Genomic DNA, 13,448 nt, shown 5'->3' with positions numbered 1-13,448 from the left:
AGATATATTTTTTATATAGTATATTTTTAGTACTCTTTTTTAGTACGTTATGATTTATTATTATTATTATTATTTATAGTTAATTTTTTTGTTTAATTTACTTTACCAAATGGAATTAATAAATTATATTATAAAAAATAATAATAAATATAATACACAAAAATTATAACTATAAAAATATATAATGTCAAATAAAAAATATAAATAATAAAAAAAGAGTTCATATAAAGAGGAATAATAAAAATTCTATAAATAATGCAATAACATGTATAAAGAATAAAGTTGGTAAAAGAAAAATAAATATTGAAGGTATTGGCTAAAAACACGTTAGTGCAACGGAGAAGTTAGAAATTATTGCTTCTTGTAAACGTGGTTTTATGAACAAAATTACTTATGCATTTGTTGAGAAGAAAATTAGCCAAACAAAAAAATGAAGCTTTCAAGAAGCTGTAACGTATTTTTTTCCTTTAAACATGGTTACCAAACACACCCTTAATAATCCAAATGACCATTGAATCCTTTGCCCATTTTCAAGGCTTCAACTCACCGGAGTTTCTTAAAGGTGCAATTAATCCCGCTTGTGGATGAAATTACAATTCTTTCTCTTTGTTGTTCACAATACTGTCCGCTTTGTTGATTCCGATAGCAGAACTTTGCAAAAAACAAACTAATTTAACGGCTACATGGAATAAATCCAAATTCACAAGCCATCATCAAAGTTGACCCAGTATCTCAGTTTTTCGTTTTTGGTAAGATAGATTGGAGAGTCTTTAATTTTGAGCATTACATCACAAATTCACGTACCCACACACACTATATGGGTTCCTAAATTCCACTACATGGAATAAATCCATATTTCGAACCCTTCATGGAGGCCGATAAATCTACCATTTTGTGTCAAGCCTCATTTGCACCCAGTGTCTCATCTTATCACGAAGGAAGAGTGATGTTTCTGTTTTTGTTCCTAGGAAGAGTGAAGGTTGATTAGCGGGATTATATCGGTCCCTTTACTCATTCAAGTGGTTTTGTCAACAACGTTTAATCAAGTTGGTTTAAATCCAACAAAATTTATACATTCACGTGAATCAAATACTTCTTTTTCACGTTTTTTTGCATGTTTTTTTCGGTTTTTTTTTATTTTTTCTTTATCGTTATTATTTTGTTGTTGCGGTTGTTGTTGCGTTGTTTTTCTCTTCTTCCTGGTTATTGCAATATTTTTTATTTATTATTTTTCTTTGTTTAATTTTTGTTTATATTAAAAGAGTAAAACAAGAAAAATTATGAATAAGTGAAACAAGAAGAAGATGAAGAAAAAAAATAAGGTGATAATGAAGAAGAAGAGAAAGATAGAGGGTTTTGAATTGTGTAGTAGTATTTATTTAGAAAAATAGTAGCGAAATTTTTTAACCATAACAAGAAATTTCTTAATTTTGACACTGAAATATTTTAACCGTGACACAGATTCTTGTTAAGAGGGTAAAATACATTGTACTAAAAATCAAATTGGACCAATCGGTTTAATTGGGTTAACCGGAAACCAGTGACCAAGCCAGTTCGGTTGACCACATAAACCTGCCTGCAGAAATCTATCAGAGAACTGGTCGAACCGATAGTTAACCGGTGAATCAGTTGAATCGATCGGTTTTTTAAGAAGTTTTCGGTTTGGCAACAACTTCAAAACGATGCTGTTTTACATTAAAAAAAACCCTAAATCTTCTACCCATTCAGCACACCGCAACCCCCATTTGGCCATTCACACTCCCACCCCTCTCCTCTCTGAAATTGAAAGAAATCAACAATTCAAGCCCTAGCCACCCAGTGATCCAGCCACCGCAGCACCGCAGCCACGTCAACCACCGCAGGCACCTCTGTAAGAACCAGAATTTTTCACGTAAAACCGTTTTAATAAAATAATTTTTAAGTGCCCGAAGTAGGTTCAAAATTTAGAAGTTTTAATTTGAAATTATAAAGGTGAAATTTGAATTCAATAAATTTTTTGAGTTGAAAAACGTATCTTTTTCGAAAAGTTTTGTAAAAGTATGTACTAGCGCTTAAGCCGGCAGTACCGGCTCTAGTCTGTCCAGTACCGTGTATTTTGGAAAATAAGATTTTAAAAATTGATTAATTTTTTTGAAAGGACCAAAAATAATTTATAATCGAAAACTGTGTGTTAATCTTAAAGGTTTTGGTCCAAAGTGGACCAAATGGACCAAAAATACTTAGCGGGTTGGACCGGATCCAAGTGGGACAAATCTAAGATATATATACTCCACTTAAGTAGCAAAAAGAGCCACTTTCAGCACAAAGAGAGGGAGAGCTCGTGGAGTTGAGAGAAGGAAGAGGGTTTGGCTTGTCACTATTCACTCTTCTCTTTTGAGAGCCATAACTTGAGCTACGAAGCTCCAATTGACGAGTCGTTTGCGGCCATGCGAAGCTCTCGTCGAGCTCTTTGTTTCTATCTAAGCAAATCTGGTAAAAAAAATCGCGTCTCAAGATCCAATTTCCCGACCTAGTTTCTGTGCATTTTTTGTTATAGTTTTTTAGTAGATTTTGTGGTTTTGGTTGTTTAGGTGATCTCTAATAGCAGGTAATTATTGGACTTTGCCCCAATCCCTTTGACAAGGTAAAGTTTCTCATATGCCCTTGTAGTGTTGTATGTTGTGGTTTCTAGGTTTTGATTTTGGTGATATATGTGTTGTTAGTTTGAGCTTTGGTGCTTTTGAAGTTGTCTTGGCTTTTTGGTGGCTTTGTGCGTGGAGGATAATCGGCCAAGGTATAGTTTCGGTTTTTTTTATGTAATATGTAATGTTTCATGAACCTTAGACTAGTTGATCTTAAGATAGGATTGGATGTTTGGGTGTATGTTTAATTGTATGTGATTTTGATGTTTGAAGATAAGTTGTATGGTGGTGATGATGATATAGAATTTTGGGATGTGGAATATATGAATTTTGATGTTGATTGTTGGTATTTAATGATTATGAAGGTTGATGATGAATGTTGTGATTTATTATTGTTGATGAGGATTTTATTGATATGGTTGATGATTGATGATGGATATTGATGTTGTTGGTAATTGAAGGTGAGTGTTGATATTATTGATAAATGATGTGGATTATGAAGTTAGGATGATGATAAATTGATGCTTGGATTGATGAATGTTGAAGGAGTTGATAAATTGAGATATTAAATGTTGGATGTGGTATAGTTGAATAATGATGGAATTTATAGTTTTTATGTGAATATTAGGTTGAATTTAGCGTTAGTTGAGGTGGGTATTAAATGGTTTGAATGATTGAATAGTTGTTATGGTTGAGAAATATTTGGTAAGGATTCTTGAGTGAATTTGGTATTGTGTTGAGTAGGCTTTGATTTGGTTTTAAGTTGAGAGTTGTGGTAACTTGAATTTTTAAGGTTTTGGTAAAAATAGACTTTTGGTGAAATTTTATGGATCATATCTTGAGCTACGGTTTTTGAAATTGAATGATTTTTATATCAAAATAAAGATAATTCAAAGAGCTTTAAAACGGTATCAATTTTGTAGAAATCTGAATTTTGTAGAGAAAGATATGATCGTTGAAAATTGGTATCCGAAATCTGAATTTTGTGAATGCTGCAGAATTTGTGATTTCTGGTTTGCGTGCGCACACACACCCTGTGGATTTTTGAAACTGTGCACACGCACAGCCTTGTGTGCACGCACACACGGGGTTATGGCTACTGTTGGGAGTGCTAGCACGCTCTGTGCGCGCAGCACACGTTGGAAGATGTATTCTGTTGAGGGCGTTCGCACGCCTTGTGCGAGCGAACAGAATTAGAAAATTTTACTCATGTGCGTACGCACACCTCTATGCGTACGCACACATCTTAAAAATTCTCCTGGGCGTGCGCACGCATACCCCTGTGCGTATGCACACTGCCCTGTTTTTCAATAAAGATCTTGTTTTTAACTGTTTCACCTTTCCGGCAAGCTTGTAAAATTCCGTAACACTTGTTTAAATCTTTTTGCCAATTTTAGGATCTTGAATCAAAGGAGAAAATAATAAAAGAATAGAAAGGGTATCTTAATTATGAGTTAGAGCCAATGACCTAGGTTTGGAAGGTTTGTGTAACTTCTAGTTTTTAGTGGGGCGTGTTGAGTTGTGAAGTATATGGTTGAAGAGATTTTTGAGAAGTTGAAAACTGGTGATGGATATGACGAGTTGAAGGCTTGGAAATAAATGAGAAAATTATTAGATCATATGGGAGTGTGCGGAGCCGATATCTCAGGCGTGGCAGATGTCTCTGCTGCATGAGTAGTTGTCGTTGAGAGTAAGCGGAGCCTATATCTCCGGTGTGGCAGATGTCTCTACTGCATGAGTAGTGGTCGTTGAGAGTGTGCAGGGCCTATATCCCTGGCGTGGCATATTTTTCTGCTGCATGATTTGTTGTGGTTGTTTCATTCTCTGCTGCATGGAAGTGTGCGGGGCCGATATCCCTGCCGTAGTAGACTCCCTATTACATGAGTGTGCAGGGCACTATATCTATGGCATAGCAGATTCGCTGCTGCATGAGTATGGAGGGCACTATATCTCTGGTGTGGCAGAAAATGCTACATCCGGAAGGATGTGTCGGGTTGGCATTTACGGACCGACAAGTGATATCACGAGCCAATAGGACAGTCATTCATCATATGCATCTTCTATATGCTTGCCTGCTTTGCATAACTTCAGTATGCCTAAATGAATCACATGTCTACTTGCTATTTGATTACTTGCTGTATATGTATATTTCTTGTGCTTTACTTGTATGCATTATCTGTGATTGTCTTGTGTTGAGGAGGTTAGGTAGGAGGCGGCGATGAGATCGCACGGAGAGTAGGTTGGTGAAGGCTGTGGGATAGCGATGACTAGTTTTAGTTAGAAATTCCCTAAGTTTAGATAATCTTGTTTATTGTTTATGGTTTAATTTATTTATTTTATTCTAAGCTTGATTCTCTGCATTCGGGTGAAGTTCTAAGATTATCTTTGGCGTCCCGAAACCTTACATCTTACATCATTGGGCACTGTTACCATACTGAGAACTTCCGATTCTCATTCCATACTTTGTTGTTTTTTAGATGCAGGTTGCAACCCACCTCGGTGAGTTGCTTAGGTGGTGACAGAGCGGAAGATCTCTAGCATATTTTGAAGTCTTTTTGATTATTTTGTTTAAGATCTCTCACTTTTGTATTTATTTTACCTAGAGGCTTACTTTGAGAGAAAAACTTGTATAAGCTGTTTTATCTGTATGTCGATATATTACTAGCCGGCTTAAACTCCGCGGATGGCGGCTAGATCCTTATGACTATTATACTTTGATATATTTATATATATGTCTTGATTTCTGTATGTATATCTTGTGCCTCGTTTAGTGTAGTTTCATGTGAACGTTTTGCGCCTTTCGAATTCTGATTTTGAGCTTAATCCTTCATCGGGCTTCTAGAAGGATTATTTCTTTCTAAATATAAATATGTATAAGCTTTAGAATTGTCGTAACCTTTGATTAACTTCTGTTTTACGACGCGAGGTAAGGCTTAGGGTAATTAGGGTGTTACAACCTCAACCCCGCAGCCCCGCCGCGTGTGGAAGCTCGGCGCCGTCGCAGGAGCTTGATGTCGTCTCCTCTGTTCGAGCGCGCTCTCTCTGTGTTCACCGTGCCTCCGTCACCGCCACCGTGCCTCCGTCACCGTCTCCTCTGTTCTTGCTTCCCTCGTCGCTGTTAGGTAGGTCTTCTCCTTTTCTCCATTTTGTAGTATTTATTTATTTGTGTATTCTAGACTGAGTTTTGCACTGTTCATTCTTGTAATTACTGGTTCTGAAATTTCTGATTTCATATTCTAGTTACTTTTGGTGTCTTCATTACAATGTTCATCACTTTTGTGATGTTATATTATATCTTATTTTCTGTGACTAGGAATCATTTAGTTTGATTAATTACTTAATTTTATTCATGATTTTTGTTAACTGGATTTTGAATTTTATTTCTTATGACTTAGAATCATTTTGTTTGCTTAATCTCTCTCTATTTTTGCTGGCAGTTTTATCTCTCACTGTCATTACAAACTCACTCAATCTATTATCATCGTTCATTTGTGTGCGCACATACCATTCTTTATGCACGCATAACCCCCTCTTTTTACTAGTGTGCGTACGCACGAGTCCCTCTCGAACGGTAATTCGAAAAAGAGAACTGTATCGCGCTTAAGAATCCCCCCGCCTTTACCCCTTTCTTCTTCTTTTCTTCTCTGAACCCACCCCACCCTAGCCACCCTAGCCACCCTGACCACCTCCGTCCCACCACCGCGGACCAGTAACGCCGGCGGCCACCACAACCACCCCTCTCCCTCCTCTCTTCTCTCTTCCCACGCCAACAGCCCCTGTCCCGTACCCTTCCCTGTTCGCGTCCAACCAGGAGCTCCGGAAGCGGCTTTCCGGCGGCGAAATTCTGGGCCGCCGCGCATCACCACCTCCCCTCCGTTTCCCCTTCATTCTCTCTTTCTCACCAACGCAGGTTCCACCACCGTCCCCCTGTTTCCCTGTTTCTTTTGGTTTTCATTATTTTTTCCTGTTTTTAATTCTGAGTTCTGATAACTTAGATTAGGTTTAGCTTAGTTAGGTTAGTTACATTGTGTTTATGGATTGAATATATTTGTTGGTTGGCTGTTTTCTGGGTTGATTAATGCTTGAATTGAACTAGTTTCTCTGCTTTGTTTACATGAACATTACATGTTCGATGAAATGCCTCAATGAATATTTTTTATTTAAATTTTATGTCTGATCAACATAGGCTTTAGATTTTGTTTTCATTAGGCATTATAACTCATCTTGTGCAGTTTTCTATGATCTTGGATGATGATTGATATTGAATTTTTATTATGCACAATAGTCATTAATGTGATTTGAACACCATTGTAGTTCTACGATTCCCACTTTGATTAATCAATTGACTATCCAATTGGTGTTATCTACTTTGTGCATATCATGTTACCTTAGTGAGTTGAATATATCACTTATTCATGTGTTTCTGATTAGCAATGATCATATATACAATTACTTGTTCCTCGAAATATTTTTGAGCAATTGAAGTTGATTTTAATCAAATCTATTGCTTTTTGAACAAGGATTATATTTATATGATTACCTCACTTTTGCCATGAATAAGTTTCCACTTCTATGTTGAATTGGGTTATTGCCTTATTGCAAAGTTTTATCAAATCTCACACTTTCAAAGCATAATTGCAATAACCAAATTCTAAATCAATTCACTCTCATTCCCTGTTACCTAAGCTTAATTGTTCTTTGTTTATCACTTAATTATTACTTAGGTTTCTTGATTGTGGATAACCATGTTTTCTTTTGAACATATTACCTCTTCCAACCGGGTTTCCTCAATTAAGTGATAATTATTATATGGCTCTAAATGTTGCATTTTGACTATTCCCTCTTTTGCTTTTTGTGTTAAATATCTGTTTCTCCTAAGCTGTATTCTGTTTCATCTCCTTTTTCAGGATGCGTCGTAAGGGAAAGGAGAAAACTTCTTCCAAGGCTCCTGTCCCTATCCCCCCAAGCAACCAGCCTGATACTTTCTTCATTGAGAAGGCCCAAGAGCACTATAGAAAAGTGGAAAAGAAGACCTTCCATTATGAAAGGAAGCTGAATTTACCAGATAAATATGCTGAGGCTATCACCAACCGCCTGGACTACTATGGATGGAAATTCATAGAATTCAACCCAGTGGAAGTCAATGATGTATGGTCAAGGAATTCTATGGAAATTTACCCAACGAGGGCGCCGAGTCAGTTTTCCTTAGAGGAATGCAGTTGGACACTTCCAACCATGCTTTAGAGGCACTCCTCCCGATTCCGCACATTCCAGAGAGCGAGGATGATTATATTAAGATAGCGGTGGATCTGATTCAAGGAAAAATCAGGTTAGACGCAGTTCTGGAGAAGATTGGCCTACCTGAGGCCAGGTGGGAGTACAGCAGGGGAGAGAAAGCGGTACCCCTAAGCATTGCATGCTCATATCTACATCCTGAGGCGAGGATCTAGCAGCAGATCATTGCCGATTATATCCTGCCAAGCACACATGCTACACACATCAGAGTCAGAGAGGCAGTTCTTCTATGGGCTATTCTGGAGGGTAAGAGGATTTCTATTCTGGCCTTTATCAGAGAGTCGATGTGGAAGGAGAAGTATAACATCGCCTTCCCATCGATGATCACGAGACTGGCCACACTATCTTGGGTTGAGCGGAGACCGGGAGACCGGATGTCTACCCTCATCAGCACCCATCCATTTCTGCCTCGTGGAGAGTATGAGGGACCGCCGCCAAAGAAAAGGAAGACCACTGAGCCTTCATCATCATCAGCACCTTCAGCACCTGCCCCTGCACCACGGCCATCATATGAGCTGGTTCAGTACCTTCTTCAGGAGCTTCGCCGCCATGAGCACCGCTTTCAGTGGTTGGCCGCCAGATAGGATGGTCGAGACCCCGGTCCACCTCCTATAGCTACACCTGAGTCTGAGCCAGAGCCCGAGCATGAGACTGAGCGGCCAGTGGTAGAGGCAAAAGCAGCAGAGGTAGCAGCTGAGGACACAGCAGTTGAGGCAGCTGACCAGCCAGTCCAGCAGCAGGCAGCTGAGACCACCACAGGACCGACCCAGGACATCATCATTTACCAGCCACCACAGCACCCACCATCGTAGAGTTAGACCCCCAATCCGATTTTTTGGCACGGAGGACCGTGCACCATTTAAGTATGGGGGAGGATCTACTATTTTTTTGTGTAAAATTTCTCTCCTAAACACTTTAGCATTAGTTACTTTACTTTTTATTATGCTTTTGCGGATTTAGAGTACTTTACCTTATGCACTAGATGTTAGTACTTTGGTAGTTGTATATATGTTAGTATGTTTATATCTTTAGCATTGCATCTTTATTTTGGTATATAGATATTGCACTTTTAGTTAATCGGTATATACATATTTTGATTGTGATTGGATGATATAAATAGCATAGCACTTAGTTCGATTTTGATCCTAATTGTGTATTTTGGTCTTTGAATGCAACAATTAGAAAAAGAACTAAGAATTTTGAAAATTTTTTGCATCTATCACAATATACATACATATAGGAAATAACTTTGGTGAAAAACAAGAATTTTCAAGAATTTTGTTTTGAGGGCATACCAATGAATTGATTTGGAAAATCCTTGTAACTTGCTTGAACTATTTTTGTGAAACATAGAAATGTTAAGAACAAAATACCTTGTGAGATTTGAGCCTATAATGAATGGTTACACCTTATAACCGCAAATTTTGTTCATTGTGTGCTATATCTCTTCTATGATTGTAATCTTGGTTGTGTTTGATTCTTTATTTCGAATAGTTGATGTTTGAATGCATTGAGCATGATTGGGGCTATCTTTGTTTTAAACTCAACCACATGGACATACCCTTGTAACTACCATTGTTAACCTCCTTTGAGCCTTATTTACCCCATTGTTTGATTTTAGCACATTACAACTTTAAGTGGAAAACCATGATTTACCTTGATTGTATCCTTGATTAGCTTAGGTTGAAAAGTGTATTGCATTTAAGTGTAGGAGAATTTTGGAGGAACTTTGGTAGAAAAGATTGAAAGTATTTTGGGTATGCTTTGAAAATTTTAAAGTGGTTGCATTCATGTATAGAATTATTAAACCATATGCATTTTAGTTTCTTGCTTTAAAAAAAAGAAAAAAAAAAGAGAGAAGAGAAGAAGTGGGACAGAAGTCACCCCAAAGGGAAAAGGGAGCAAATAAATAATGCATATGTGTTATGAATGGAAAGCATATACATGAATGTGTGAGAAAGAAAATGATGGAAGGTTAGGTTGCATCTTTTGTTATTGGATTGATATAGGTTGAGTGGGTACTTAAACTGATCAAGGATTCAATCTTCCTAGTCCACTTAGCCATGTTTATCCCACCTTAACCCTAACTCCATTACAATCCTATGAAGTCCTCATGATACTTGCATTCATACATCATACATTGTTGATGGTTAGATGAAAAGCAAATCCTTGAAAGCATGATTAGAAGAGACTTGAATTATTAAAACCTTAAACACCGAGCGATAGAGTGCATACACGTTCGGGAGGTTCGATCACTCAATTCTATGTTTTCACATTTCTTATCATGTATTCTTGTAAGTGCTTCATTTTGAAATTCAAATTAATTCTTGGAATTTTGAGTTATTTCTTTGTTTAGCCCTATATGTTCATATTCTTGCTTGAAGATTTGTTTGTTTGTTTTCACCAAATTCATAGGATAACTATAGTATATATAAATATAGATAGTATATAGTATACTTGCATGCATATAGGTAGTTGCATTTAACAAATCATTACCCCTTTGATCTTTCTCCTTGTTTGAGTTAGCATGAGGACATGTTATTGTTTAAGTGTGGGGGAATTTATGAGTCTCTATTTGATGAGATATTTTGACTTGATTTGAGTGGATTGCATCACATAAACTCACACTTATTCATTTAAATAGCATATTTTTGTGTTTTGTCCCTAGATTGAACATAAATGCAAAAACATGCATTTTTGTGCATAAACTAACCATTTTAATTCCACTGTTATGCCATTCGATGCCGTGACATGTTTGTTGAGTGATTTCAGGTCATATAGGCAAGATTGGCTAGGAAAAAGTAGAAGAAAGCATGAACAAGGGAAAACACATGAAGAAAACAAGGAGAAGCACACACAGTCAAGTGTGCGTACGAACAATCACGTGTACATGCGCACAAGATGGAAATCAGCTTGTGTGCATGCACAACCCTCTGTGCATACGCACAAGCGGACATTCAGCGAAGTGCGTACGCACAGGTCCCTGCACGTGGATTTATTAATGAAACACGTGATTTTCGTTTTTTTGGGCCTTTTGGCCCAATTTTGGAAGGATAGAAGCTGAATGGAGATGCTATATCAAAGGGAAATGAAGCCATATCAAGGCATGGTGTCTTAGATTAGGACTTAGAGCTCATTTTTACATTTTCCATAGTAGGAGTAGGAGTAGTGTAGATAGAATACTTTCTTAGGGTTTTATTTAATTTTCTATTTCCATTGTAGCATTTTATAGTTCAAGTTGATTTTGGATTTTGCTCATCTCTCTTGTAAGTACTCTTTAATTTCTCTTTAATTACATCATTTTTGCTATTTTGTCTTTGAGGCCTGCTACACATACAAGTCTTTTTGGCTTACAAGTCTTACAAGTTGGCACAAGCCCAACAAAAAACACGCATTACACTCCCACATTCAAGAGTAAATAAGCGCACGATATTCAATCACTTCCTGTTTCCAAAGCGCGCTACTCACCATGCATTATAAATGACTTTTCTTCTTCTTCCTGCATGAAAATGAGTTTCTTGCCAAATTTGAAGATAATGAAACTTCATAAAAACGATTACAGAAATACATCCAAAGGATTATAGAAATACACCTAAACGGTTACAGGAATTCACCCAAACGATTATAGAAATACACCCAAAGGATTACAGAAATACACCCAAAGGATTACAAAAACTACACCCAAAGGATTTAAGAAATACACCCAAAATTCGTTAAAGTACACCTTATGCATAATTCAGAACTCTTTCTCTTTCTCCTCCTCATCTTCTGCTGCTTCTTCTTCTTCAAAAACGATTTCAGAGCTTGATGTCAAAAAACAATGGAAATCGAGAATAACGAAGAAAGAAAACAGAGAGAAAAGCACGTAAATGAAAAAGGAGAAAGAGAAAGTAAGAAACGAAAGAAAAGAAGAAGAAGAAGAGGAAGAAGAACGTGCAGCAAGAAGAAGAAGAAGGTGCAGTAAAAACGTGCAGTAACGGTTGAAGAAGGAGAAAGAGAAGACAAGAAACGAAAGAAAAGAAGAAGAAGAACGTGCAGCAAGAAGAAGAAGAACGTGCAGTAATGGTTGAAGAAGGAGAAAGAGAAGACAGGAAACGAAAGAAAAGAAGAAGAAGAAGAGGAAGAGAAAGAAGAACGTGCGCAAGAAGAAGAAGAAATGACACTTGTAAAGACTTGTATAAAAAAACGCTTGTATGTGGAGAATTTCTCTTTGTCTTTTGGTTCAAGTTACTTTGTTTATAATTTTATTTTAGTTTCTTGAAGTTTTGATTGATGAATTTAATGTTCCATGCTTTATATTTGTTTGGTTGAATGTTTCTTGTTGTTTTTTTGAATAGTTGGTTATAGTTTTACACTTTCCTTTACAAAATTTTATGTTTTACTTTTATGCATACAAAGTATTTGTGAAAATGCCAACTTTAGATTTTGAGTAGATTTTCACACATTGGTTTGGGCAATGAGTTCTTAGGATACTAGAGTCATAATGTCCGACATTTAGTGACAACTCTTGAGTAGTTAGTTGACTCTTATTTCCATTGAGGCTAGCTTTTCACCAAGTGATTGGTGAGTTAGCTAGGACTTATAGATTAAGGTCAATTATGCTTGCTTGACTTACTCCTCGATGTTAGGAATAGACGAAGCGAGATTGACTCATCATAGTTGCCATAGTTGTGGTTATGGCGATGATAGGATTTCTTAACTCTCATTCCCAAGTCAAGGCTCTTTTACACATTTATAGCATTTTCATTAGTTTTGATCTTGCTTTTTTTTAATTGCATTAAATACCTTTTTGATCATGTTCTTTTGTTCTTTTATTATTTAGTTCTTTTAATCTAAAATTTCAAAATCCCCAATTTTCTTGTCAACCGAAAATGTTGACACCTTAATTGCATCGTTCTAAGGAGAACGACCCGAGGTTGAAAGACTCTCGATTATTTTTATTGTTTGAATTTAAACTTTGATTAGAAGGGTTATTTGTCGATTTGGACTGTGCCACCGATAAAGAGATTGTTTTCTCTCCTCGTATCACTGCACGTAACAAAATTAATGGTAATATAAAAATTTAAAATGTATATAAATATTAGTTACTGAAATATAATCTTATTGATGTTTTATTTTTACAGCAAAATAAGTTATTGTAATTTAACTATTAATCGGTAAAATTAAGTTTTATAAAAAATATATATAAAATGGCACTAGTGATGGGATAGATGTATAACAGGGATCTTAATAATTCACTAATCACAAACATATGATATATGCAGCTTATCAAAGTTGTAATCATTTCTGCGAGTATGTAGTGTTATTGGAATTGTTGAAGGCATCATAATGGCCATAACCGTGATAGATAACACGAATTGGGTTATCCTTACCATACTCTTGACCATATTCAGCTATTACTTTAAGATTCTTGGATTTCTTATCCTCCATCACCACTGTTATAGGCATCCTATAACCACAACACATATATCAATTATATCAACATATAATTCTACCTTACCAATTACTCCTAATTTTTATAGATCTTTTCCA

At 36.5% G+C, this 13,448-nt stretch overlaps 1 protein-coding gene and 1 long non-coding RNA gene across 2 annotated transcripts in view; one reads left to right on the top strand and one right to left on the bottom strand.

The window, feature by feature from the left end:
• Window positions 6,091-10,467, top strand: LOC107630278. Its single transcript, XR_001618216.2, has 2 exons — window positions 6,091-6,531; window positions 7,529-10,467. It is a non-coding gene; the product is annotated as an uncharacterized LOC107630278 (long non-coding RNA).
• Window positions 13,066-13,448, bottom strand: part of LOC107630277 (OTU domain-containing protein At3g57810-like) — a 9,107-nt gene continuing 8,724 nt past the window's right edge. Inside the window, exon 5 of the mRNA XM_016333377.2 lies at window positions 13,066-13,365. Within this exon, the coding sequence (XP_016188863.1) occupies window positions 13,197-13,365 (169 nt within the window). The 3' untranslated portion in view covers window positions 13,066-13,196. The remainder of the gene's footprint in view (window positions 13,366-13,448) is intronic.

This window comes from Arachis ipaensis, chromosome B03 (assembly GCF_000816755.2).
Source record: "Arachis ipaensis cultivar K30076 chromosome B03, Araip1.1, whole genome shotgun sequence".
Classification (NCBI taxonomy): Eukaryota; Viridiplantae; Streptophyta; class Magnoliopsida; order Fabales; family Fabaceae; genus Arachis; species Arachis ipaensis.
Note: the sequence above shows the minus strand (reverse complement) of the source record. Positions and strands in the feature narration are given on the sequence as shown.